The sequence below is a fragment of the Neolamprologus multifasciatus genome, chromosome 22 (assembly GCF_963576455.1).
Source record: "Neolamprologus multifasciatus chromosome 22, fNeoMul1.2, whole genome shotgun sequence".
Classification (NCBI taxonomy): Eukaryota; Metazoa; Chordata; class Actinopteri; order Cichliformes; family Cichlidae; genus Neolamprologus; species Neolamprologus multifasciatus.
Window position 1 is genome coordinate 21647377 of NC_140459.1, and position 26071 is coordinate 21673447.

Sequence of the window (26071 nt, forward strand, 5' to 3'; positions counted from 1 at the left end):
GCCAAATACCGTGCCAACATGTGGCGCGCATGCAGCCCTCAGCATAACAACTGCAACTTTTGTTTTAGCGATGGACCCACAAGTTTCAGAAGTCATCAGCACATACAGAATCAAATCAAGCGAGCTGTAAATCTGTAGGCCTGCATTAACCCTTAACTTTATCAAGGAAATCTACACGCTCCACGAGCCCCCTGGAAACTTTCTGGCGCACGCTCTGTGACTTCTCCAATGTAATAAAACGACAACAAGTTGAAGTTTGTGGGGGTGGAAATGGACACAGATAATTATCCAAGATGTAAAAATGGATTATGAGTTACACCACAGATGGAGGGAAACAAGTTACACAGGGAAGGAAGCAATTAAATAGCCATGAGCTGGACCCAACCCTGCGCAACATCTGCCGAGACCAGTATTCAGCACTCCACAACTGACAAATTAGTGTAATGGACTAATAGGGACGGATAGAGGGAGCGAATACAATAATAAGGCTGTTTAACACAGACTGGCTGTTCTCAAGCTACCGTCTAGTCTGGTGAAACTTACCCACAGACGCGGTCCCCATCCTGGAGAACGTCCGGTCCATACTGAGGCAAGACTGAGCAATAGAGCTGGTCTGTACCGGTCAAGTAACACTTACAGCCTGCAAAGAGAGAGTCAGACGAAGCCTCGCCGTCAGTGCGATTATATGTTATGTGCAATATACTGTCAACTCCCCAAAACCATAAAACTTACTTTAATGGCTACCACGTGACCGTTTATGGCCAGTGAGCCTATCTGGCCGCTCTCCGGATGATTTTTACGATCGAATTCATAGACAAACCCCCCATTCATTTAGCACCCAAATGTCAGAGAACCAGAAACGGCCCTAATAAAGTTTACAGCAAGAAAAGTCGAGCTAATTCTCTGGGAATAGCTCGGGAGTCTGTGCGCAAAGGGGGGACCCACGGCCCCTGAAGTCAGTTAAGGACCCCAGCGCCTGAGCAAGGTGAGTAAAACTGGATGCTTTAATACGAGAGGACCTGTTGAATTCAAAGAGATTTGAGGAAACTTTGCCAGCGTGGTTTTTTTTCTGAGAGCTCATACAAGTGGCTTTAAGATTTTTAGATCAACCAGCAAAACTCCCCAAATCTTCTCCCCCCTAAAACAGCAGCCCTGAATCTGAAAGATTTGACAAAAACGTACACTCAGTGAGGTGTTGCCATTCCAGTACAAAGTTTATTATTATGGCCATCATCGTCGTCATCATGAACATCATTATTATTATCATACTATAGTTTGACTTCCAGTCTTCTGAAAAACATTTACAAAAAAAAAAAAAAGCTTATCACGATGGAGATAATACACATTGCGATAAGATTTACGGTGGGACCCTAAAAACAGCTAAAACACGCTTTTACTCGGATATTGCGCCCAGGTGAAGAACGCAAAAAGAAAAAAATATAATAATAAAATAATAAGGAAAGAAAGAGAATAAAAGCAGCTCCTGCAAAAAAAAAAAAAGAAAACAAAAAAAAAGAAAAGAAAGATACAAGGCACAGCTAATGTACATACAAGGGTGAGTCGGCACCTTTGTCCACGTGTGTTCACAACACATACAATAACCACACAAGGCTTTTACTGCTGGTTCTACTTTTGGAAGCAAGTTATCTGACAACTCGGTACAATACACCAAACAAATAAATACATACATATACAGTACATACAGAGAAAAGAAAGGTCAAACACAAATGTAGCTCAACCTGAACCTTCTACTTATTAAGCTGTTATTGTTGAGTGCATCACACAGAAAATATGGATTTATTTGCGCTAGGCGGGTAGCATTTCAAGCTTTTATTTATTTAACTTTTTTTCCCGTCTGAATAAGAAATAATTTAAGCAAACATTTATTTTCATGTCTCTTTTTTCATCTTCTAAATCTAGACAGAACTGTACATAATGCATTTTACTCACATAAGCATAACCACGGTAGGGATAAAAATGAAATTATATTGTTGGACATAAAGAAGGTTTATAGATAGGGTGACCCACTCCTCTGTCCCTTCTCTCACACAGCCCGCTAAGTCTCTGCGCTTTTTTTGGAATAGGAGGAGAAGTTGATATGACAATCTTTGTTTTGTTTTTTGTTTTTTGAAGTGCTCTTTTTTTCAGGATTAAAAGGTGTAAAAATCAGGGCCTATAGGCTCCTCCGCCTGCAGCCGCCATGCTCATGCTTTTCAGTTTGTTGTCCTTCTTCCACTTCATCCTTCGGTTCTGAAACCAGATTTTGATCTGTCTCTCTGAGAGGCAGAGGGCATGGGCTATCTCGATCCTCCGCCTGCGGGTCAGGTACCGGTTGAAGTGGAACTCCTTCTCCAGCTCGAGGGTCTGGTACCGAGTGTATGCAGTTCTGGCCCGCTTCCCCTCTGGCCCAGATAAATCTTGTACACACACAAAAAAGAGAAAACAGATCAGACGCAGAAGAATTAAATAATAATTTTACTTTTGCGCCAACTTTCCTGAACACGTTTCTTTCAATTTTACAATACTGTGTTTGGTAATATTATAGGTATGAATGTCTTAATCGCTGCCACACGACTGGTACCTTGTAGAGCTTGAATGGTTAAAACTTACAAGTAACAAGGTACCACACACTTACTACTAAGTCCATAGAAAGAGGGTTAATAGCAAAAAATATTTTAAGTATCCTCTTTTTTATTTAAAACCATTTTAAGACACATTTAGTAAATATCAAGTGTAGAAAAGGGTCAGATACATTTAACTAGTCTAACCTCGCATCTGTTGCTACACTATCCCGTACCTGATAGTCTAGCTAAACAAATATAAACCAAACAGGTGAGAGGTGCACATAGCGCCACATGCCCCTTTTCCAAAACTACGTTTATTTGTGCTCTTTCTATCACTTTAACGCCAGAATGGTCAAAATTTGGCTTGTGCTCATAAAATGTCTTAAACAAGATGATACCACGACCCTTTTCTTTCTTTCTTTTTTTAAACAAACAGTCAGACAACAGCTTTTTGTTTTTTGCGAAAGATCAAAATCAGTACGACGTTATTAAACAAAGCAGTTTACCGTGACTTATGTGTAGTTTTCTCATCCACGGGTATATCTGAGGCTGTGTTGAGTCGGTTACATTTTGAGGAGTTGTCGGTGCACTTCCCGCGGGCTTCTCTTCCTCCAGAGGGGAAGCTTTGGACACACAGTCCCGGCTGAGCAGCAGCGTGGCTCCATTCGAGTTTGAGCACGGGGTTGAGCACGGGGTCGTTATGGAGTTTTTCACAGCTCTGTGCTGAGACTGTGTCTCGGTCACTGGGGACGAGCTGGCGACCGAGGAGCACGGTAGAGAGTCAGGTGGAGGCGATAGAGACGAGTTCCCGGTGCTGTTTGCGGACTGGTTGTACCTGACAGGCTCCACCGCGGGTGTTGTCGCCGCTGAGTGACTCGGGGAGTAGCCCGGTGTCCGCTCGCTTCCCACAAAGTGTCCGGTACTGGTCCGGCCGACTGTTAGGTCCATCCCGTTGTAGCCGTAGCCATACCTGCTGGAATGCATGGCTGTTGAGTCTCTATATTGCTCGTTTGCCGTACTGTGGTCTCCATAATTATGTAACTGGAAGTCCGCGCCATTGGGATAGCGACCGCAGAATGAGTTCACAAAATAGGAGCTCATTTGTTGACAGTTCCACCGTTTGCTTGTTGTAGGTATTGCTCTTGTTTTTGATGGTTATTTTTAGCGTTAAAATAGCATAACCTGTGTTCTTGATTTGTGGCTCTTATGCTTTAGCGCGTCCTATAGCACCCTTGCACAATTTATGATGAATTATGGAAATGAGTGGGACATGGACTTGATTCTCTCTTACGTAGGCACCCAAATATGGGGTATGGCGAAGAATCACGTGCTTTTGTTGACCAGTCGTAAATCCTGCTCGGTGACCTCCAGAGGTAAACTCGTGCACGCAGGAAATACTGGGTGGGATATAAAGGGTGCGCGCTTTCCCTGCGCTCGTGGCTAGGGCAAACTCTGAGCCGAGGCTTTGGGTGTTTTGGATTGTCGTGGTGCGCCATCCTCTGGTTCAACAGTTGCACTGCGTGTCTGCGGCGCTTTCCGAGGCGTGGGCTGCACACGGGGTCATTCGGAGGTTAACGACCATTGCGGCAAAAAAAAGGAGAAAAAAAAGCTCCTGAACAATACAACAAGTGACATGCTGAGAGTGCAATCTCGGCGGTGATAGTGTACAGAAATAATTCGATCAGAATCCGTTATGCATGTTATGATGGGCTATGAGTGTAAACAGTCTGCGCACTTAATAGAATAAAAGCCCATTCGCAACAGAGCTGCCTTTTCTCTCATATGATATAGCCTTATCGTGAAATATTTGAACGACTTCAAGAGTAAAAAAAAAAAAGACTAATAAATAAATGTTTGGGGAAAGAATAAAAGCTAAACATCACTTTATCGAATAAAGCCACAGAAAGTGCTATCCGAGGCCTGCTTTTTTACGCCACTTTGAAAAATTAATAACTATAAATATGGGCTTTATATGAACACACGAATGTCGTTTATAAGCAGGTTAAAATATATAACTATGGGCCTCCATGGAACAGATGCTCAGATGATAGCTATTACAAGCCTTTTGCGCCAAACCCGATGTTATTTTGCTCTTATTTAACGGCGACTCCTCTGCTATATTGACCTTTAAACAGTCAATCATGCCAAGCTGCAGTTTCTCGTGTTTTTATTTGTTTACATATAAGCTAAAGATTGATTATTTCTTCTTTTTTATAACCCGAGAAACTACAAAGCCCGGGGCTTTGCTAAGTATGACTTTTGAATTTAATGAAATTGGTGGAGGGGTGGAAAAAATAGACTTTATTGCAAAAATGACACGGTGAAAGGATTTGCTGCTTAGAAGTGAAGTTGATGCTTTTTAAGTCCTCGAAATGTAGAATACTCAATCAAACTTTAACATTATTTTGCGAGTGTGGTGAAAGCTGAACTGCATATTTATATTCCTAGGGGTTAATACAAAAAGCACATACGTATTTACGACGACAGAGAAAAGGCGATCTTGAGATTTTCTCCTCATTTGTGCCACTGTGATCATTAAAAAAATTCCCAAAACAATTTCTCAACACAACTCTGCAATCGATCAGTTAAACCGTCAAAAAAATATTATTGATAATAAACAATAATGTTATTTTTAGATATGTTAGAAGCTATTCCTTGCAGCAGTCGTGTATCATTGCTCAATAAACCCCAGCACACTTGGTCCAGCTTCGTTTAACGCTGTAACCGGACCGATTCACCATTTGAAAACGGTTCGTCAGCTTTAGACTTTCATTCAAATTAATTCACGAAAGAAATCACAAATTTTAAAAGAAGCGTAACAGGCATGGCGCAGTCAGGCGCTTCCCGTTTGTTTTACTCCCTGTGGAATTTTTATGGCACCTTCGCCTCTCGAAGGCAGTGACTTGTCCTAAGGTTTCCTCCACATGCCGTTTCCCCGGAGCAGAGCATTTGACCAGCACAAGCCCATTCCTGTGTTGGGATTGACAGGGATAGTGAGATGGATTTATTCAGTCCCAGGTATGTGTGAGAGAGAGAGTGCGTTAACACACTCCCAGAAGGCACGACTTTAGGAAGGGTGAATACCGGGCTCCTACACACCCAGTGTGGGCCCACAATGAGAGGAGCGCTATGCGCGGAGTTTGTGTTGGCTAAACAGTCGAGCAACAACAGCTGATTTATGGTTGGCCAATGGCAACAAAGTTCCCACGAAAATTACTTCTCTGAGTTGAGCCAGGGACACACCCAGGAACTAAAACACAGGCATCGAAAAGAAAGGAGAGCAACGGAGTGAGAGCGCGCTGGTGTCTGACTTGTCGGGTTGAGAGAGGGGTGAAGGGGGTACGATGGTCACTGGTGAAGGAAGGGGGGCGGTGCTATCCGACTTTGCAGACGCACACACGCACTCATAGTAGCTTTTGAGCAAACATTTAAAATCACTTTCTTTTTCGTGGCCTATAATCCACGTGTTACCCCAGGAAATTACGGTAGTTCAAGCAACAACAAAAAAATCGAAAGGAAAGTAAAATCATACTCTTTATGCAGAAATGACTTACAACAGGGAGATTTATCACTGCATTTGATGCATTTAAATCACCCTGTTAGGACTGATTGGGGGATACATTGCATGCTTTTTTTTTGCGTCGATGCATTTTATTAAATATTAATTGCAGTCTAGCAACATACATGACTCTGATTTTACGCTCGGCAATACCGCTAACAAGAGCATCTATGCAAAGAAACATTTTGCAATTAAAATATCTGATCATTTTAAAAAGCATTTTTAAGTTTAATAATGTTTAGTGGTTGTCATCCTGTTCATTAATCCCATGCACATCACGCTGAGGCCTACATGCACACATACAAGGCAATAGAATAAAACACGTGGATGCACAGATGTCGACCTTTCTCATTTGCGGCAAAAAAAAAAAAAAACCAACCCAAAACAAAACAAACCACGACGAGCTGCAAGCGCGATAGCCCCACTGCCTCCACAGGAGGGCGTCAAAGAGCGCTTACTTTGCCCATCATCCACCCACCCGAAAGCACATCCCCATTTGAATCCAACAACAAATACAATCCAGACAGCCTACAACAACACTAAGATCGCTGCAAAAATGAATAACCATGTTAAAATATTATTAACAATAATAATTATCATCATCAAATAAGAGCTTGTAAATCTGATAAATCACATTTAACACGAAGCATCAGTGATGGGAATCCTGATGAAGATCAAGTGTAACACGAAACCATTTCTTTCCAAGATTTCAGTCTCTAACCAAGATCAAAGCAGGCGAAACCATAAAGTAAGTTGCTTGCTTTAAGAAGATGCAAATAAGTACATTGTCAAGCACATGCACCGGCTGACGAGCGTAAGCTGCCTTACCTTGTGAAGGTCTCTGCATGTAAACACAGGGGGGTGACTGGAGGGAGTGGGCAGGTGCAGTGACAGGGAAAAGTCTCCCGGCTGAGACCCCTTTCGGAAGCTTGTTTCTCCATGGGGGTCGGTTCCTTCGTCTCATTTTTCCGTTACCTTTCAGGAGCCCGCCTAGGCACCCAAATGATCCAGTCATGTCTTACTGTAAGCTCCTTGCTCGTCGAGGTTCTGCCTAACATGTCACCCCCGACCCCTTAAAAAATCCCCAAAAGTAGATGTGAGAGATGGTAAAATGTCGAAGGTCGACTGTGAAAAGGTTCCCGTGGAAGCCCGAGACCGTTAAATGAAAGGCTCCTCTATCCCGCAATTGAAAATTAAATATAAAAAAACGGGGCGAAAAAAAAGTTCATGTTCATGGCTCCCCGCCACGTGACAAGCTGTGGCCAATAGGAACCCGGGCCGCGTCGTAAACTTGTATGGCTATGTTGTAAATTTTCATAAACAACAACGGATTTATGGCCCAGAGCTGGAGGGAGAGGGACAGGGGGGAGAGAAAGAGACAGAAAAAGGAGGGAGGGAGGAGGGCAGGTCAGCGTCAGGCGCCATCTTACCCAGCAAGGAGGGAAAGCAGAGTTCAACAGTAATTTCCCTTCATCTGCAGCCTGTCCCATCTCGCATCCTCATAGCTCACATTCCCCAACTTCACTGTTTACCTAACCCCCATTATGGACTGTAACATGTCTCATTACATGCAACCCAATACTGGTCACACTGAAGGTCACTTAATGGTAACTGTGAACACAATATTACTCGAGCCAGGGCGCGATTACAATCCTTTTCTTGGATGGATATTTTTAATAACACGGTAAATATGGAATGAAACCAAATAGAGAGGGTAAAAGCATTTTTATTAAATGATTGCGCGTTCACTTCATTTACAGGGCAGACTACAAGCCTAGCAGACTTTGATTGAAAGCCAGCAGCGTTTGCTCACTGTACTGGAATATTTCTCTGATTATAAAATGATGGATATTGCCAGCTGGATAACGGTACATGTATTTAAAAGACTAATCTGTAAAGCTAGATATTCACAGTAGCCTACGGCACAATCGCTGACGGTATAGTGAGCGGGTGATGAATCTGAGGTAGGTTACATGCAAAACTAAACAAATATTTGCGTCGATAGTTAAATCCTCACCCCTAGTAGGCGGATTAAAATCCATGTTAATTAAAAAGGGGGGGGGGGCGAAGAAGAAACTCATTAATTATTTTATCAAAATCAGTCAACTAAAACATTTACCGGTTCAAAATAAGGCACATCAATTGTATTTCTTCCCTTAAGAAAATACAACCGTGGTGGAAAACAGGAAACCATCAATTAAATCACCAGCTCAGTTCGTGTTTACATTTCCGTGTCAGTTTTTGAAAATTATAAGGTAAATACTAGGTCGTTTTTTATTGAAGGAATGTTAACTCAGTAGTAGTTGTCTGTAGTCCAAAATGTGCCATATTTGTAGTACTCCTATGCGATATATGCGGAGGATATAAAAATACAGGCTAGTTAGGGTAGGTAGTTAGTATTTGTCACGTGAAGCATTTTTAGTGCTGGTTTAAATATGAAATCCAGAAAAGCAGTGTAGTGTTTTAATGTGGATTAGGCTACTCTCAAAAGATTAGTGAAACTTGGTGCCTAAATGTTATGTCAGAAGTTATATTCGATGCATTCCAACACAATATTTAACACATTATATTTCTTTATTTTGATTTTCTGTCCGTCTCTTCTGTTACTTTGCAGTTGTTCCTGAGTCAACACGGTCGCTTCGGGTCTCTTCACTTTTGGGTTCCGTGCCTTCCGACGGTGCCTGAATATCACGGTGCTGTTCCTCGTTGCTCGGCTCGTCCTTGTGGTCCTTCTTCCACTTCATCCTGCGGTTCTGAAACCAGATTTTGATCTGTCTCTCTGAGAGGCAGAGGGCATGGGCTATCTCGATCCTGCGTCTGCGGGTCAGGTAGCGGTTAAAGTGGAACTCCTTCTCCAGCTCCAGCGTCTGGTGTCGGGAGTAGGTCTGCCGTCCTCGCTTTCGATTTGGATCTGTGGAAGATGAGATGCGTGAACAGAAATAGCGTTATTGTAATGTGGGACTGTATTTGTATTTTTTTAATTAAAGTGTTCTTAAAATTGGATCTTACAATAAAAACCAGCAGATTTAAATGTCTATAATTCATTTGTAAGTGCATATTTAATTGCAGCCTGTAATTACTCAATTACCACCTGCACACACGCATTTGCTAACGCAACTTTTTTTTAAAGCATCATTGCAACAATTTAAAGTGGCCCTGCTGGGGTGTTTGGCTCATGCCTCCTTTGATACTCTGCATGCCTTTCCAATTAAAAGCCAGCCAGGCTCTACACACCGAAGAAACTACTTACAGCTCCCACTTCAAAAAATATTACTATGTTTCATTTTCATCTGACTTCCCCGTGTAGCGGCCAGTAGTGGCGCATATTGATCCAGGTTTCTGAAAATACCAGAGCCTCTGCAATGCAGAACCAATTAGAAAGGGGCTGCAGAGTGCAGGAGAGCTGATTTACACAACAGGCCGGTCTTTTTTACAACCACAAAGGGGAGAAGAGGCTGTAAGAGTAATAGGAGTGCAGAGAAAACCCCCAGCGGCAAGGTCTCTGCGTACTGAACACACACAAGCGCTGGCCAAATGAATTTATGGCTGCAGAACTCATTAGTTGCGCAATAAAAGTTTTACGATTCTTTCCATGCAACACCAATGGCTTCACGAAATTAATTGAACCACTAACGGCCAGTCTAAGTATCACAATGTTTTGTAAGAGCACTGACCCGGGGGCTTTGAAACAGCACATACCTGATACTCGCATCCAGGGGTACATCCGGTGTTGTTTGTCCTGCGACGAGGTTAGGGGTTCAGTCCCAGGGTGACAGCAGCTGTCGCTGAACAGGCGGCTCTGGTCAAACGGGCTGCAATGTGACGTGTGTGCGTCCTGCCCCTGGCCATAGCCGCAGGTAAACACAGTATGGCTCTGGTACACTGTATTATTAACGCTGTAAACTCCAGAGAAGGATGGCGCAAATGCAATGGCCGCAGCAGTCCGAGTAGAGCTATGGTCGTCCCCACGGGGTCCGATGCCGCAAGAAGCTCGTTCCACGTTTGGGAACAGGGAACTGCCCGTCGTAGATTTGCTAAGAAGACCATCCACATAATAAGAACTCATATTTTTTTCTCTCTGATTTGTTGGCCCAGAATCCTCAGTGTCGTTTTTACGAGGTAGTGTGATAGATGACAGCAATACACCCTAGATTTACACCAAACCCCATTTTACTCTGGACCAAAGAACTCACCCATGTGACCCCGGCCTGGTCGCTCTCGTCCAATCAGCAGAGACGTGGGTTTTATTATGGCACAGGACTGCGGAGTAGGATTAACACTTCAGACACATAAACACGCACACAGATATAAACACACATGCAAGAAATTCACACGGTCCCGATAAACCGAGGGTAACTGGCTGAATTTAATTCTCATGGGTTTGTTTCGCCATATCATCACTAATCATCATTTTATAAGCTTTCTGCTTCCTTTTTTATTTCAAGTACCTCAGTGAATCTATCTATCTATCTATCTATCTATCTATCTATCTATCTATCTATCTATCTATCTATCTATCTATCTAGTAGTACTTAAAGAAATATTTCTAAAAGTATAGTATACTTATAGAAATAGTTTTTGATTATCTACCACATAAAAACATCTGTATATTTTCTTTTGGTCTTACAAAATGGCTCGTGCCATTAAAACATATTTTCACAAGTTAGTTTTCATTATATTTGTCTATCCGTGCAATATGACCGGTTATTATTATTATTATTATTATTATTATTATTATTATTATTATTATTATTATTATTATTATTATTATTATCGTTGTTGTTGCTGTTGCTGTTGTTTTGTTATTGTTGGTAAAATTAGATTATATTGTTACCCATAAATGGGCAATAAATTACCACAAATCATGCTTGAAAAAATATTAATAATACTAAATTGAAAATATTTAGATTTCACTACTTTACCTCGAATAATTACGATTACCGTCTGTAATAATGATCAGTAGTATTATTAATATTACGTTTTTAATTATTTAACTTTACTAATATCATAATGTAATTATTAACTAATATTATTTTAAGGTAATAGTTTTGTTATTTTTAGTAATATTTTAAGCAATAATAATAATAATAATACGGATTGTAAACTTAATTATTCCGTGTGGAAAAAAATCACATATTATATCATATTTTAAACATATGCATTCTTGAAATAATTAATGAACAATTGAGCGGGAGGATGCAGATTTTAGCAGTCTTGCTGTTAAACTAATTATTTAATTTAAGGCGTTTACCTTTAAATACGACAACAGGACGACAAGAGCGAACAGAGCGACTACTTGGGTGTGCAAGCAGTAATCCAGCAGCCACAGGCTGTTTCATTCCTCCCCGCAGAGTTGCAGGTTCATGAAGCAGCTTCTGCACTGAGACTGTAAAAAGGTGTGAAATTATTCCTCTGGACTCTTAAAATGTTGCTACAGTTTGTTCCCAGTGCAGGCTCATTAGGGAGGGGGTGTTACAAAAAGCAGAGGGGTGATGTAGAACAGTGTCGCCACCCTCTGGTGATTCGTGGGGATTGCAGCGTTGGGGAGGCAGCACTGCGCAGGCGTTGTTATTTTAATGCAGAATCCGATAGAATGCAGCAGATTAAGGAAAGGAGGATGTCACGGAGGTGACGTTTCGTTTATGTTGGGTATTATTTGGAGAAATGCTCCGGTGTTGCAACATACTCGTGTTTATAGACACAAGTCTCACTGCTGTGTCTGAAACTAGCTGTTCACTTTATTGCTGCCTTTTCCTTTAGGAAGGCCCGGCAAAGGAGCAAGGGGCGGAAGGTTCCCAGGTAGAAACAAAGGATCCCTCCAAATGACCGTGAGTCCTGCGCGTCCCCGTCGAGGAGAATCCAATAAAACTGATCGTTTCCGCTCGGGCCTTTTGTCCAGACCGCAGTCTCACAGAAAGAGAAGAAAAAACAAATGGGTGCCATTCTGGAAGCGGCCTAATTGTGTCTGGACGGCCATAAAGCCATTAAAACTGGAATGCCAGACAGTATAGCAGACCAGGCGTTTTATTGCACTGTCTCTGGCCGAGTCTTTGAAGTTTGGGTCCATCTGCGTCCCCCCCAACGCGTCACAACAGCACTCCAGTTGTGGACTAAAGTACGCCTTAGCCTCCAAGCAGCATAATCGATAGTTTCTGTACAGCCCCTTAATGAAAGCTGAATTACCTGCTCCTCCTGTCTTTGATCGATCAGGACACCATGCAACTGTAGCTCAGATCGGATTTGCTGGTCTCTTTTTTGTGTCAAATATTTTCTCCAGCATGCAGAGACTTGAACCAGTCTCAACACTAAAATGAAGGGGCCATATTTTAAACTAGACCTACACCATTACTCCAAAGCCAGTTGGACAGTTTGACCTCAAAATGTGTGTGTGTGTGTGTGTGTGTGTGTGTGTGTGTGTGTGTGTGTGTGTGTGTGTGTGTGTGTGTGTGTGTGTGTGTGTGTGTGTGTTTAAACAAATTCCTAAATTTCCAAAATACATTTAAAAAGATGCGGGGTTTTTTTCCTCTTTCCTCTTCTTGTAAATTGTTTAGCGCCGTCTGTGATGGCTCATGACAGATTAGCCTAAGCGCCCTTGTCATATCTGGGCTGAGGAGAAACACATCGGCTGTATTATTTTGGGCTTCAGCAGTCGAAGCCCACGGTGTCTTTTTTGTTTTGTGTCCTCTCGCCTCGCAGCGCTTTGCACCCCATAAAAGGTTATAGCGGTAATTGTCTTTTATGGCTGTATACAGCTAACAACATCCTCTGCCAAGATGCAGCTCTGTCCCCAACACACACACACACACACACACACACACACACACACACACACACACACAGTGTTCTAGGTGTGTTTGGTTTCATTGATGTGTGCGGTTTTTTTGGGGGGGGGGTTGTTTTTTGTTTTTTTGCTCTTTACAAATTAAAAATATTGAAGCAAACACAAAAGCTCATTTTCACTAAGTATGCAATAATCCAAATATAACTGATTATTATTACTCTATTTTTTGTTTCTGTATTTTCACGTGTCATAATTTTTGGCAGCGCAAACCAGCGCCAGCTCAGGCTTTTTTGTTTGTTTGTTTTTGCGTACCAAGAATTCAGAATTTCAAATATTATGAAAGCATGAAATGCAGACTGGCGTGGGGGTGCAGTGAGATATGAATGTAAGATACTTGTAGTCGCAGATATAATTTGTTTTATTCAATAAATAAAGTACAAATTACATTTGTGAACCAAAAGTCAGACGGTCAGCACGACCGCGAGGTATTAAAATGAGTAGCTAGCCTACAGTGTTTTCTTCCATTTGCACTCACTAACAAATATTACGCTCTTTGAAAATGACTCCCTGAAATTCAGTCACACGTAGTCCAGTAATGCAAACAAATCTATTACAATCCACCACTGCAAAACAAAGGTCAATGTAGGTATGTAGGTAGTTGAAAGACATAGGTAGTCAATCATGTTATGTAATACAACTTCTAGCCTATCATATATATACTGAAATTTCGTAAGAGTTCTCGGGAGGTTCCTTGTATTTATGCGCCTATTTTACTCTGTTTTTTCCCTACAGTTTCTAACGTTAGATTCAAATTCAGTCAAAGGCTTATCCTAATAGTAAGAGAGAAACAACAATAAAATACTTTTTTTTTACAAACTATACGCTCAGTTGGCTCTGAGACAGACAACAAATATAGCTACAATCCGGAACACAGAGAGCTAGAAACAGTCGTACACAAACAAGCACAGGGGCAAGGCCAACTAATACACTTTAACGAGGTATTAATTCAAATCAGCACGAGAAAAGAACAAGTTTAAAAAAAACGAGGGTGCACTGTTAAAACTGTGCAATATAATGGTAGTTGCAAAAAACTAAAGCCCAACATGCTGTTTTTTTGTTTGTTTGTTTGTTTGTTTTTGTTTTTTACAAGACAAATAACCCTATAGCTGTTATTAAGAACAATAAGACAATGTTGTTTAAAAACAGGGTCCAGCAGAGTTAAGAGCTCTTACACATCAAGCTCGCTATCAGTCTAATGCTGCTTTTGTCTAAGGTTCAGTCACTCGTCTTTCGGTGCGCCGTCTTTATTGAACTTCTTCATCTTCATCCTGCGGTTCTGAAACCAAATTTTAACCTGTCTTTCGGTGAGGTTTAGCAGTCTCGCCACCTCGTACCTACGGTCCCTGGTCAGGTAGGTGTTAAAGAGGAACTCTTTCTCCAGCTCCAGGATCTGGTGCTTGGTGTACGGACAGCGCTTTTTTCTTGTGGCACTCGCGTGGAGCCAGTTGGACACTGGGTTATCTGAAAAGAGTGGGGTGCGACACTGGTGTGAGGTCCTGAGCTTCTGACTAACCAAATATATATATATATATATATATATATATATATATATATATATATATATATATATATATATATATATATATATATATATAATACAAATAAAGTAAAAGCGGATGTGCGCCTCTAAATTCTGCTATATCCACAGCTCTACAGCTCCCCGTCCATGTTTTTTCCCTTCTGCCTCCCTCACTGCTCACGCTCACTTTAAAGGCTGCAAGAGGTTATCTAATACAGCAATGTGAGCTGGGCTATTAACAGCCCCCCATAAGGAAATGGCACGTTCAGAATGGCATCTGTTAGGACGCGCACCCCCATAAGGCACCCCAATCCTCACAGCTTCATGTTGTGCAAATGACATAAAAGACTCTGCTTTGACTTACTTGGATCCAGGCCCGGTTTCTCTTCCCCCTCTCCGCTCAAATCCCCTGCCTGGACGGAGAGTTCGTCCTTTTCCACCGGTGATACTGACGCCACGGTGCCATTGGCGTAATCAGAGAGCAGCAGAGCCGTGTGGGATCCGGGCAGCCCTCCTTCAGCCCGCGCCCCCAGTCCCTCCGGTTTGATCCCGTAGTGATGGGTCGTCGGTAATCCGGTCAACGGCAGGGAACCGGACATGGGCTCCAGAAGCCAGGATTGATACCGGCCATCTGTATCTCCACCTACTGGGCCTTGGGGATGCCCGTAGTGGGGATGATACACAGAGGAGACGGTGGCTGGAAACTGAGCCGGGACGTGGCTCCAAGACGGCCCGAATACCTGGGGCTTGGATGGGAAGGTGCAAGTCCCGATCTCGCTGTGGTCGCTGATGGAGGCATGCTGCCTGGCGTGCTGGAGCCCAGGACCGGTGGTGTACCTCGGCACAGAGAGCTCCTCGCTCTCGGGAAGAATGAGGGAATCGACGTAGTAACTAGTCAGCGTTCCAGATGTCGACATGGCAGAAAAATTACACTTTCACATGTACACAGTCATACAGCGGATGCATGCAAAAGCGAGACGCGCACACACACCACACACACACACATACACACGCAGTAAACCCAGCCTCACAAAATAACAATGTGGAGAAATCAAGTAGCAACTTCGCTCCACGGAGAACTACAGTGGGAAAGTAATGGGGAGACAGGCTGCCATGCCATTGGGTAGCAGACACACGTGATCATAAGGCTGAACAATAAAGGATAAATCAATCCCTACGGTCATTAAATACTCACCCTCTCTCCTATAACAACTTCGACTTTTTAAGAATTATCAAGATTTGAGCAGGAACCGCTATGCGAGATGAAAATTATGAATGAATAAAATAAATGACACCGGGCTCCTTCTTATTGGCACTTGCTGCTGTTCCAATCCCCTCTCGGTTATCCAAAATGAAACAAAATGTATTTGGAAGCCTTCTTTTACGAGACATTTTATAGGACACGTAAGCACCCTACGATCGCTGCTCACCAAAACGCATTTTAAACAGCACCACATCACAGAAACTTTGCAGCTCAATGATCTGAATAAGACTATCTAGTGAATTATGAATCGTTTTTTATAACACTTTATAACAGTTTTTCTCCCCCCACAGGCCATACGCTTTCCTCTGCAGGTTTTTCTTTGCTACAGCTTAAAGCATTAAATACATATCATACACACAAAAAGCTAGCCAATAATGAAACATACGTAAGTCTATTATGAGGCTGAGAGGTTTTCAGTTAATCGTTGTATTCCTATGTGAGTTAAACCTTAAGCGCAGGCTACATGGAGAATTCTCGTATAGGGTTATTTTTCTACCATAATCAAGCTTCCTGCCTACTTCAGGTCACTGTACACGCTGGAACTAAGTCTCTGGCGCTTAATTAACCTCATTACAATACACGAAGTTTCCATGAAATTAACGCTTCTGCAGGAGTTTGAGTATTTTTTCTCAACAAAGCTATAGTGTTAAATTAACTATGTAAAACTACATCAATAAATTTGTCGTTATTTCTGGAGAATTGAAAGAATGTTTTGTTTTGTTTTTCAATTTTTTTGTAAATTAGATTTTTTTAAAAGAATAATAACAGGGTTTCTTATTTGAGTACTTTTAGTGGATTTATCAGTTACGCTGTAACAGAATTTAATAATATATTAATTTAATAATATATAAATAATATATATATTTGTTTCTTGACAAATATAAACATATCGTGCCGTGAAGCAGGCCTAGTGTGTGTGTGTGTGTGTGTGTGTGTTTTATTTTTTAAGAAGAACAGAGAAAATAGAAATAAATTAAATGCATAATTTTTTGCTGATTTGAAATAATCCGCTGGATTCAAACACGCTGGCCAAAACTTTAGAAATTATAGAAGTGGTTAACTAATAAATAATATATGTAATTATTATTTTAATAAAATACCAGAGCCTCATTCTAACACGTTTATTATTTACACCGCCGTTATCACTTAGTATACGCCTGTATCATCACTGCCATTAACAAATTATCTGTAATACCAGCTAGGTGCCAGGGCGTCGGTGTAACGTTACTCTTAGATGCAGCTAAAAATAAATGCAATGTGGTGTTTGTGGTTTCCCCCTTTTAAAAGGAAATGGCGCGGGGAATGTCCTGCACCAGGATACATTTAATATACTGTATTTTCAGGTTTTTTCCCATATAGAGCTTAACACAGAATTTATTTGTGTTTTTAAAAACATGGTGCTGTAAGCCTAAGCTTGTCGTGTCCATTAAATCCTAAATCTGCGAATTTAACTACTGCAGGTTTCAAAGTAGCAACCTTGAGTTTTCACGTACTGCATGCCCGTTTTTTGTTTTTTTTATTACCCGCAAATAAAGTGAGAGCTTGGCAACTCTCACTTTGCCTGTGGCCACAAGGCCACAGGCAATTCAACACGTAGAAATTATCTGCTCTCTGCTGATGCATCTAAAAGAGGAACACAGAAGAATGCACAATGTGTCCATAATTTGCTTTCTAGATGCGGGCTATCACTTCGCTGGTACTTGCACAATATTTGGCTAGACATCAAACAAGCCGAAGGGGGAAAGGAGCGGCTGTGCGCCTATTTGTGCACTAAAAGTTCGAATAGACAAACACCTTCAGAGCAGGAAAAGACGGCACTATGCCAATGGCTCTAAGGCTGTAAACCTAAATCAGGGTGTTTTTTCACTCAGTTTACCGCAGGGGCTATTCACTTCTTTTGCCTCTGCAGATAACAGCCTGTCTGGCGGATCTAAATATCACCATAAAGCCCTTCCCCTCCTTTTGTCTGAGCCACTATTGCGCAGTGGAAGCATCCGGTCTCATTGCCCACGGAGGTCGCTGTTGCCCCATTCACCTTCCCCTTCCCCTCCACTGCAGTGGTCGTAACCGAGGCCTTGTCTGGCGTGTCTGCGTCACTACTACTCACGAAAAACACTCACGGCTTTACCCTTAATCCCAAGTCCACAATGTATAATGCAACTCAGCTTTGATCACGTTGATATTCAGCACACGTGCCCATTCAGACGTATTCTAGCAAGAGAAAGAAAGAAGAAGGAAAGCAAAGCAAGTGGAGGATTCCAAAGAAAGCACTACGGAAGACAGGTTGAGCTTGTACACAACAGCCACCCCTCCCTGATTTCCACATAGGAAGGTTTGTAACGTGTCAGCAACACACCGCTCCCCACTTTTTAAAAAAGCAAATCTCACCCTCTTTATCACCCAGATTTGCTTCACTTTCGGTTTCGATGTATGTAACTGGGGCAATTAAGACAGTTTCATGTTGCAGAGTTAGAAATGGACCCCAACAACATGAAACTACCTAAACCACTCGACAGTCGATCCGGGCCTCGAGAGAATGCACAGCCAGTTCATAATGCACCGTGGTCGTCGCTTCGGTCATCATGTGTTCAAAAAAAATGTACTGAGAAAGCCACAACAGTGTTTAATGGGCTGTATGCACTCCAGTGAACCCGCTGCAACAAGGCGCAAAATGGACAAATTTACAGCAATGAATGAACTTACCGCGATCCTCGCGTTAATCCCAGTTATTCCCAGACTTGAGCAGAAATCGTGTTTTATCCACAGTGTGTTTGCATAGTTCAGTTTTCTAGCTGTGAGCCGGGCCTCCTCTCCGTCCGAAAGACTCTCTCACGACTGAAGCAGCTCTTAGAGGAGAGGGAGAAAGCTCATATACCAGCCAGTCATAAAACTCTACAATAGCCGGCTGGGTATGCAGCTAGACGGCTTATAGCCTAATATCTTAATTATTTCCGATGGCCAGTGCAGTAGTGCTTAGAAACAGTTTGTTGCTCAGCTGCTACAAACACACACACACACTCAAAAAAATAATAATAAAGAAGGAATATCAAGTGTAGGAGCCCCTGTTATTTTTGAACTTTACATTTTAGACAAGGCTTATTCCCCCCTCCAGCCTCTCCCTGTGTCCCTGTCTCCTTCTATAGAAAAACATACACGAACACAGAAAAAATTCAAACGGCTTCGGTTCAGTGCGAGCTGATAATTTATTAAGCATTACACAAAAAAACACAATGTCATATGTACACAGAAATATACAAAAAGGAACATTCCTCCTTCACTTTGCACACTGTTTTCGTGTAAACGCCCTCAACGCGAACGGAGTTCCAATTTATACATTCAGCTCATACATAGTTTAGACTTATAGTACTACATTTAATGGTCACAGGGTGAAGGATTTTTTTTGTCATTTCTCCCTGGTTATATAAGGGCATTATATTTCAGATTGGTTTAAATTTGCTTCGAAAAAATAAAAATATATAAAATAAAAACTTCTTATCATGCAATTTGAAAATTAAATATTTTTTCAAAATTATTTCTAAAAATTTAGATGAAAAAGATGATTTGCCCCGTCACTTTCCAGGGCGCAGGTCCATGTGTGTGTGCATGTATGCGTGCGTGTGTGTGTGTGCGGGGGGGGGGGGGGGGGAGTGGGTGTTCACTGCACTGATTTAACTGCACTGACGACACTACCCAAACATACGACGGAGGTGACGGATCAACAATACAAAAAGAAAATATAAAAAGAGAAACACAATCAGGGTTAAAAACAGAGTCAAAAACCTTCAGATGATCCTTTTTTTCCTTTTTCTCAGTAGCTCACAGAGGACGTTTCATTGACATTAAGCGTGTTTGGAAATTAAAGGACGCTGCACCCCACGGTGAACGAGTCTTTGTGTGGACAAGGAGGTGTGAGGTGGCGAATGTAATTTATTTCACCTATATATCTTGTTTTTAAATTTTATTTTACTTCTCCTGTGTCATCGTGATTCTCTCGTTCATCACGAAAATCCATAGTTGGAGGTGAGTTCCCGGATCCTGTTTTCCCTCGTCATTTTCTTCAGCTTCATCCTGCGGTTCTGGAACCAGATTTTGACCTGTCTGTCCGTCAGGTGGACGCTTTTACTGATCTCTAGGCGGCGCTCTCGGGTCAGGTACATGTTGAAGAGGAATTCCTTCTCCAGCTCTAGTGTCTGGTGCTTGGTGTATGGACAACGTTTCTTACGGCCGCTTTTTGCTGTCAGCCAGTTGGCCGTGCTTTCACTTTTTGTGTCTCCTAAAGAAAATGGTAAATAAACGGGTTTACGCACTGTAAACATGAGAAACTCCACTGTGTGTAAGAGAGAAAGGCAGACAAAGAGCATAGGTTTTTTTTAATCCATATGTTTGCATTGCGCTCATATTAAAACAACAGGCAACACTTTACCTTAAATTCCCTATTTCTGTGAAGGTTCTCAGTTAAATTCCCTATATTTGGTAAGCAGTGCATTTAATAAATGTTTTATGACGTGTTAAAATGTGGATGTAAGAGTTTACTGATGAACTGCATTTGAAAACTTGACATTATCTAAATAGATAATGAGTGACTTTATAATAAAACACCACTGCATGCTTGGAGTGGAGAGTAAAACAGACTTAACATTAGCTGCATATTAACAGAGTATAAGAGTGTTATAAACCAAGTCATGAATGTTTCTGATTATAAGTACGAAATGAGAGGATTACTCTGTGTGTGTGTGTGTGTGTGTGTGTGTGTGTGTGTGTGTGTGTGTGTGTGTGTGTGTGTGTGTGTGTGTGTGTGTGTGTGTGTGTGTGATGCGGAAAGTATAGTTTCTTTGTTAGATTCATCAGACTTGCAGTTGACGTTATAGCAACGTATGCATAATTCTCCGCCAATCGTAAACAGGGACACAAACATTATGCTGCTATCATAAATGGATGCAAATTACAGAAACGTTATAGCACTGGAAAAACATAAAAGCCTAAGTAATAAATTTGGGCCCTTTTTATGCAGCAGCCAACAAAAAAACAACAACACTGGATAAAGCTGCAGGTATTTAACGTGCATCGTATAATAAGTACTTCATTTCATATTACTCTGTAGGTTTTTATTATTAATTTTGTTGTGCTTGTTTAACGACAATAAAGAGTTTCATGTCACTCTGTAGGTTTGTATAATCACGCAAAATTAAATTTGCCTTCATAATCACTGCTTCTCTCTTTTAATTTTACGCAGTACAATTTCTGTCTATTCATGAAAAATGCACGCTTATTTAAGGGCGTTCCTCTCGCAGAATCTTGTCTTTTTAGCATAAGAAACAACAGCAGTGTTTACAGACCTGTGTCTTCACTGTCACCTCACCCTGACCAGTAAAATAAAACTTGACAGGTGTCATTAAAAAGCCCCACTCTACCTGAACGCTAACAAAACAAAAGTGCGCAGACGAACCGTGGCATTACCTTTATTAGACTGTACTGCTCTCTCTTTGTCGTTCTCCTCTGTTTCTTCAGCTGACGAGGCGTCTCCATCCGAGCAGTCGCGTGCCTCCTCGGTCCCAGTCGCAGCGTGAGGCTGCAGGTCTGCGTTTCCCGAGGACACGGGCCCCTCGGTGTTCCTCCCCTCCTGTGCCGTGGCTGGAGCAGAAGTCGAGGTTGGAGGTGTGTGGAAGCGAGCTGGAGCAGTGGGGTGTAGGCCAAAATGGGAATGGGAAGGGTTCGACTGGGGGCCGCTGGAGTTGTAAAGTTTATGAGAATGTGCGTGCGTCTGAGACAAGCGGAAGTAGCCCGGCACAGGCACTGAGCCCCCGCCGCCGCCGCCATCGGTAACTGTACAAGAACTCGACCCTTGGCCGGCTCCAGTTAACCTTGAATATGTGAGATCTTCAGCGGTGGAGGCTTTAGGACACTTCGCCTGCTCGTACAGGCAGTAGGTGCTCTCTTCCTTTATATTTTGCGGGAACGAGCAGGGCGCGACCTGAGGACCTACCGGGTGATCTTGGTCCATCCGACATGACCTCTGTGCGTCCATCCACATTTCCATGGTGGACATGTAGGCGCCCGAGGCGGAAACCACGTTTTGTGGACCCACCTCGCTCCGCTTACCCATACCTGGGAAGTATCCATAGTTGTGTAGTCCGTAAGGCACTTCTGTGGCAGTGCTGTGAGGCACGCACAATGCGCTCCCGGTGTAGTGACCTCCGCCGCTCTCGTTGCGGCCACTGATCAGAGAATCCACTAGAAACGCATTTCCTGACGGGCTGTCCGAACATGACATTATTGTGGTGTATTTTGGCGAAGAGAGAAGGTAGCCCTTTCTGGCTGACATTTCTTGTGCAAAACATGCTGGATATGATTAGAGGCACCCCCTCTCCGCCGAGCAGACTGTGAAACCAATGGAAAAGCTGGAAGATGGGCAGTCCCTCCCACTCTGGGGCTACGTAACGATATCCATCTTGGAGCTGAGGCAGAGAAAGAAGACAGCACAGCAATCAGTGCCTCACCTCTCCTTATGCGCTACCTTGAAGTGACGAGGTGCAACACGATTCAGAAGTTCTAAAACATCTGTCTTTGAATTGTGTCATTCGTGCATGTGTTCTTTAGAAAAGCTTTGGAAGCATTATTTCCATTGCACAAGTACACAAATGCCTGAAGCACTGACTTCCACTTTCCAACATGCAATGCAAATCAAATGTTAGCACAACGCTTAGCTATACAGGACAGTAGGAAGTACTATATTTATAACCTGCCAAGCCCCTGAACGATAAAAGTGATGTAAGTGGGAAAATATAAGCAAATAATACAATTTATTATACAATTTCGTTTTAAGCCGGTGTGGCTTTAAGGTGCCAGATCAATTTAAAACGTGTGAGCCTTCTGAAACCCACCAACAAAGACACAAGACAAAGCTTAACGGTAATAAAGTCTTTTTGACTGTAGGGAGAATGCGCCTTTGGCAAAATGTCTTGTTTTATGTTGTCCATCCTGCAGCCCAAAGCAAGTCTGAGCTCCTCCGCAATAAAAACAGAGGTGTTTGGAATATTGTTGCCTACAGATATAGTGATTGCTATCAAACATGCGGAAGATAATGCCTCTGAAAAGTTCATATTTTCATTTTAGTCCGGATCGTTTAGTTGTACTGTTCTAAGTCACTTTATACATGTTTGTAGCAAAATCACTTTTCACTTGAGAGTTTGGGCAAATATTAAATTCTTGGAAAATTCGCGAAGATTAACAAAGCAGTGCTGCGTGACGAAGAAAATACATTGTCGATGGGTCTGAACGCAACTGAAGAATGCACAAATACATAGAAACATTTTTTAAATAATTAAATCATTTAAAAACCAAATTTCTAAAATTCTCTGTCATTCTACTTTTCATCCAACAAAGCCTCTGAAGGCACTTTCTTAATTTTATATAAATCCTGTGTCCATATAATTTTAAATTTTACACTAAGAACATGAACACATTTTTTTCAACCTATCAATTTCAAATTAGACAACGCAATAATTATGCTCTTTGTCTGTTTTTTTTCCAAAAACGCAAAATATAGAATGTATTTAATTGTATCCAAGTAATCATTACGGGCAACATGTAAAAAGGTCAAGCCTGCGTGTGCTTTTGCTCAAACGCTACAAATGATATCAACATACAGCACCGCGCTGTTTGGATTCCTTTCTTACAAACATTCAAAAAAAAAAAAAAAAAAAACTCAAAGCGGACTTCAATACGCAAATTTACATTCGTTAATCTCCCAAAATATTGATCACGTTGTTGTGAGGGGAAAGTCCCTTTGCGCCACAGTAAAGCCGACATAAAGCTTCCACATACACAAGCCATCCTGTTTGTCCAATTTGGGGTAATAAGGTCCACAATAAAACTCTCCTTCCATCTTGTCGTGTCCTTGGCCATGTGCACTCCATTGCTGTGTCTCCAGGTTGAAGTTAATCTTGGCCAGCTTTGCCATTACCAGGCCCAGGTGGCCATTACCCCCCCCCCCCCCCCCCCCCCCCCCCCCAGTTTGTTTTGCAAAAAAAAAAGAAAGAAAGAAAGGAAGAAAGGAAGAAAGAAAGAGGAAATTCGGGAGTTATTCATAAATTGAGCCCATTTAGGTTTTCTGTCATCTATATGTACACCGACTTGGAGTTTTACCGAGTCACGGCGGACGTTTGTCAATCGCTGCTGCTCAGTGCGAGCATACTTCAAATTACTTAAATGGCTGGATGCGGGTTATTTATGCGCATGAAAATATAATGCAATGGCCAATTTAAGAAGAAAATGATCTATTATGGAATTGTATTTTTTTAAAAAGCGTTTGAGATTTCAGAATAAAGGCCGTGAGCGGCCGGAGCGTTTGTGTCCGTTCGTAAAATTTTCCCCCAAAACATAAAATGAACCACAACACTGTTAGCCCAGTGACACAGATAAACGAACAACAATAGGTTTAAAATCATGTGTGCTTTTCCCCACAGTGGCCTGTTGCACGTGGGACACATGAGCCAACAGGGAAACCAAATACCTCAATTAATTATGTGTGCCTGGTATTAAAGTGTTTTGGCCCGCACACTTCATGATGTTGTAGTGGCACGGGGGCCTATCGATACCGTTGTGTTGCAGTTATTAATTGTAGCTATTAAATCTTCATTTTCACAGCTGCCCGGCTATTATATCCTGAACACAGTTTAGTCTCACCACTGGCTTTGATCAGGCCCATATAATCGTGGCCGAAGAGGCCGTTTGAATCGTATCATGTTCGTCCCGAGTGCAGTTATGAACAATAACGCGGCGTTTTATTACGTCCAAGCGGAAGCATTTATTTTTCACGAGAGACAAAGGAGAGAGAGAGAGAAAAAGAGACTGGGTCCACACGCATTAGGGTTTAGAATAGCCACTCGCCACTTGGACTGAGACAGAATAGCCTCAAACCTCAGCCCTAGTGTCTGTTACAGGAAGGAAAAGGAGACGCGATTGCTGCCCTATCGCAATCAAATCGACCTTTTTAATCACAGCTTTGGCACGTAGACAGGGAATTGTGTGTTTTGGAACGACGTCAAATGATTTTAATGGATTCATTTAATAGGAAGAGCACGGAGAAGAATGATCACAGAGGCGACTACTGTGATTTAAGATGAACTGCATTAGTATGTGAAAAATAAAACCATTTGTTTTCCTTCCAGCACCCACTGCCTAGTTTGTGTTATTAACGTACGAGCTGTGTCCACCTTTATCTAATAATTAAGGCAGAGTTTCCCGAAATACAAAACATTTGTGGTTAGACTTGGGAGGGGTTGCAGATCTCTCCAGGTACAAGGCGGCTATGCTACACTCCAACCATTAAAAAGCTCTAGCCCAGCAAAATGAATAGCACGTGCAGCATGAAGCCTTGGCACAGATGTGCTGCCTTATTAGGGCCCCCAGGAAGACTTTCTCTAGCGCGTAAGCCTTTGGGCACCAGAGGAAAAATGTGGAAACTAAACTAAAAAAAAAAGAAGCTCTTATCTCGGACTAACAGGGCTTGCATGCAAGGCAAGAATTCAAGCGATGAACAATTGTTTTTTTCAGTGCAGAGCAAAACTATTCAAGGTCCAGGCTTCCCAGGCGACTTTTACCTGTTTGCTTTTAAGGTGAGTTTGGAGATGAAAAGATCCAAGGCCGTGACATTGGTCCCAATAGCGCCGCCCGGTGGTAGGAGAGTCCAATCCCAAGTGCAGCCTTTTCCTCAGGAATGATTTGAGGTGGATAAACCACGCTACAGGGAAAAGCCTCTCAAATGAAGCCAGTGCAGCGAGCGAGCAGAAGCTTTTCCTATCCGTCCTCTGCCTGTCGTTGCTGTCGCCTCCTTGGTAACACAGTTAATAACCTTGGGTCTCAGACGGTTTATTGCACTGCACTCCAATTGTACAAATGCTCCAGACTCTCAGACAGCTTTTATGGCCGCGTTGCTGCGGCAACGGGGAGGATGTCCCGTAATTAGGGACGGAATTCCAGCGCGCAGTAAAGGATGCGCAAGGCAAGGCCGGACTATGGCAGCGAGAGGCAACCATAAACTTCAGCCTCTCTCCCTGAGTTTATGGCCCTTTTGACTGTCATATATGAACGCCAATGCGCTGCGGCTAGCTCCCATAAACACAGCGATAACAACAGCAAATATGGCGACCCTCGCCAAAGGAGACTCAGTTGGAGAGGGTTTCCAAAGCCAATCAGCAAAATGACAGTTTGCGCACACGGACAGACACAAGCAGAGAGAAAAGATTTGAGAATAAAGTACACATGGTGCAATATGTTGGCAACAATAAATATGACTGTAACAGATAAAAGGTGACCTATAAGC

At 42.3% G+C, this 26071-nt stretch overlaps 4 protein-coding genes across 4 annotated transcripts; all 4 read right to left on the bottom strand.

Moving 5' to 3' along the window:
* Positions 1 to 927: 927 nt before the first annotated feature.
* hoxa5a (homeobox A5a) lies at positions 928 to 4081 on the bottom strand. The gene is made up of 2 exons (XM_085148431.1): positions 3071 to 4081; positions 928 to 2417 (listed from the first exon to the last, which is right to left on the bottom strand). Exons 1-2 carry the CDS (start codon positions 3663 to 3665, stop codon positions 2167 to 2169), a joined length of 846 nt encoding a protein of 281 aa, XP_085004557.1. The 5' UTR covers positions 3666 to 4081; the 3' UTR covers positions 928 to 2166.
* A 4645-nt stretch (positions 4082 to 8726) lies between these two features.
* On the bottom strand, positions 8727 to 10645 carry LOC146493491 (homeobox protein Hox-A7-like). Its single transcript, XM_085148432.1, has 2 exons — positions 9823 to 10645; positions 8727 to 9034 (listed from the first exon to the last, which is right to left on the bottom strand). Exons 1-2 carry the CDS (start codon positions 10187 to 10189, stop codon positions 8727 to 8729), a joined length of 675 nt encoding a protein of 224 aa, XP_085004558.1. The 5' UTR covers positions 10190 to 10645.
* A 1853-nt stretch (positions 10646 to 12498) lies between these two features.
* On the bottom strand, positions 12499 to 18198 carry hoxa9a (homeobox A9a). Its single transcript, XM_085149172.1, has 2 exons — positions 14848 to 18198; positions 12499 to 14425 (listed from the first exon to the last, which is right to left on the bottom strand). The coding sequence occupies exons 1-2, from the start codon at positions 15398 to 15400 to the stop codon at positions 14184 to 14186; spliced, it is 795 nt and encodes a 264-aa protein (XP_085005298.1). The 5' UTR covers positions 15401 to 18198; the 3' UTR covers positions 12499 to 14183.
* A 383-nt stretch (positions 18199 to 18581) lies between these two features.
* On the bottom strand, positions 18582 to 22301 carry LOC146493493 (homeobox protein Hox-A10). The gene is made up of 2 exons (XM_085149171.1): positions 21205 to 22301; positions 18582 to 20020 (listed from the first exon to the last, which is right to left on the bottom strand). The coding sequence occupies exons 1-2, from the start codon at positions 22067 to 22069 to the stop codon at positions 19746 to 19748; spliced, it is 1140 nt and encodes a 379-aa protein (XP_085005297.1). The 5' UTR covers positions 22070 to 22301; the 3' UTR covers positions 18582 to 19745.
* Positions 22302 to 26071: the final 3770 nt, after the last annotated feature.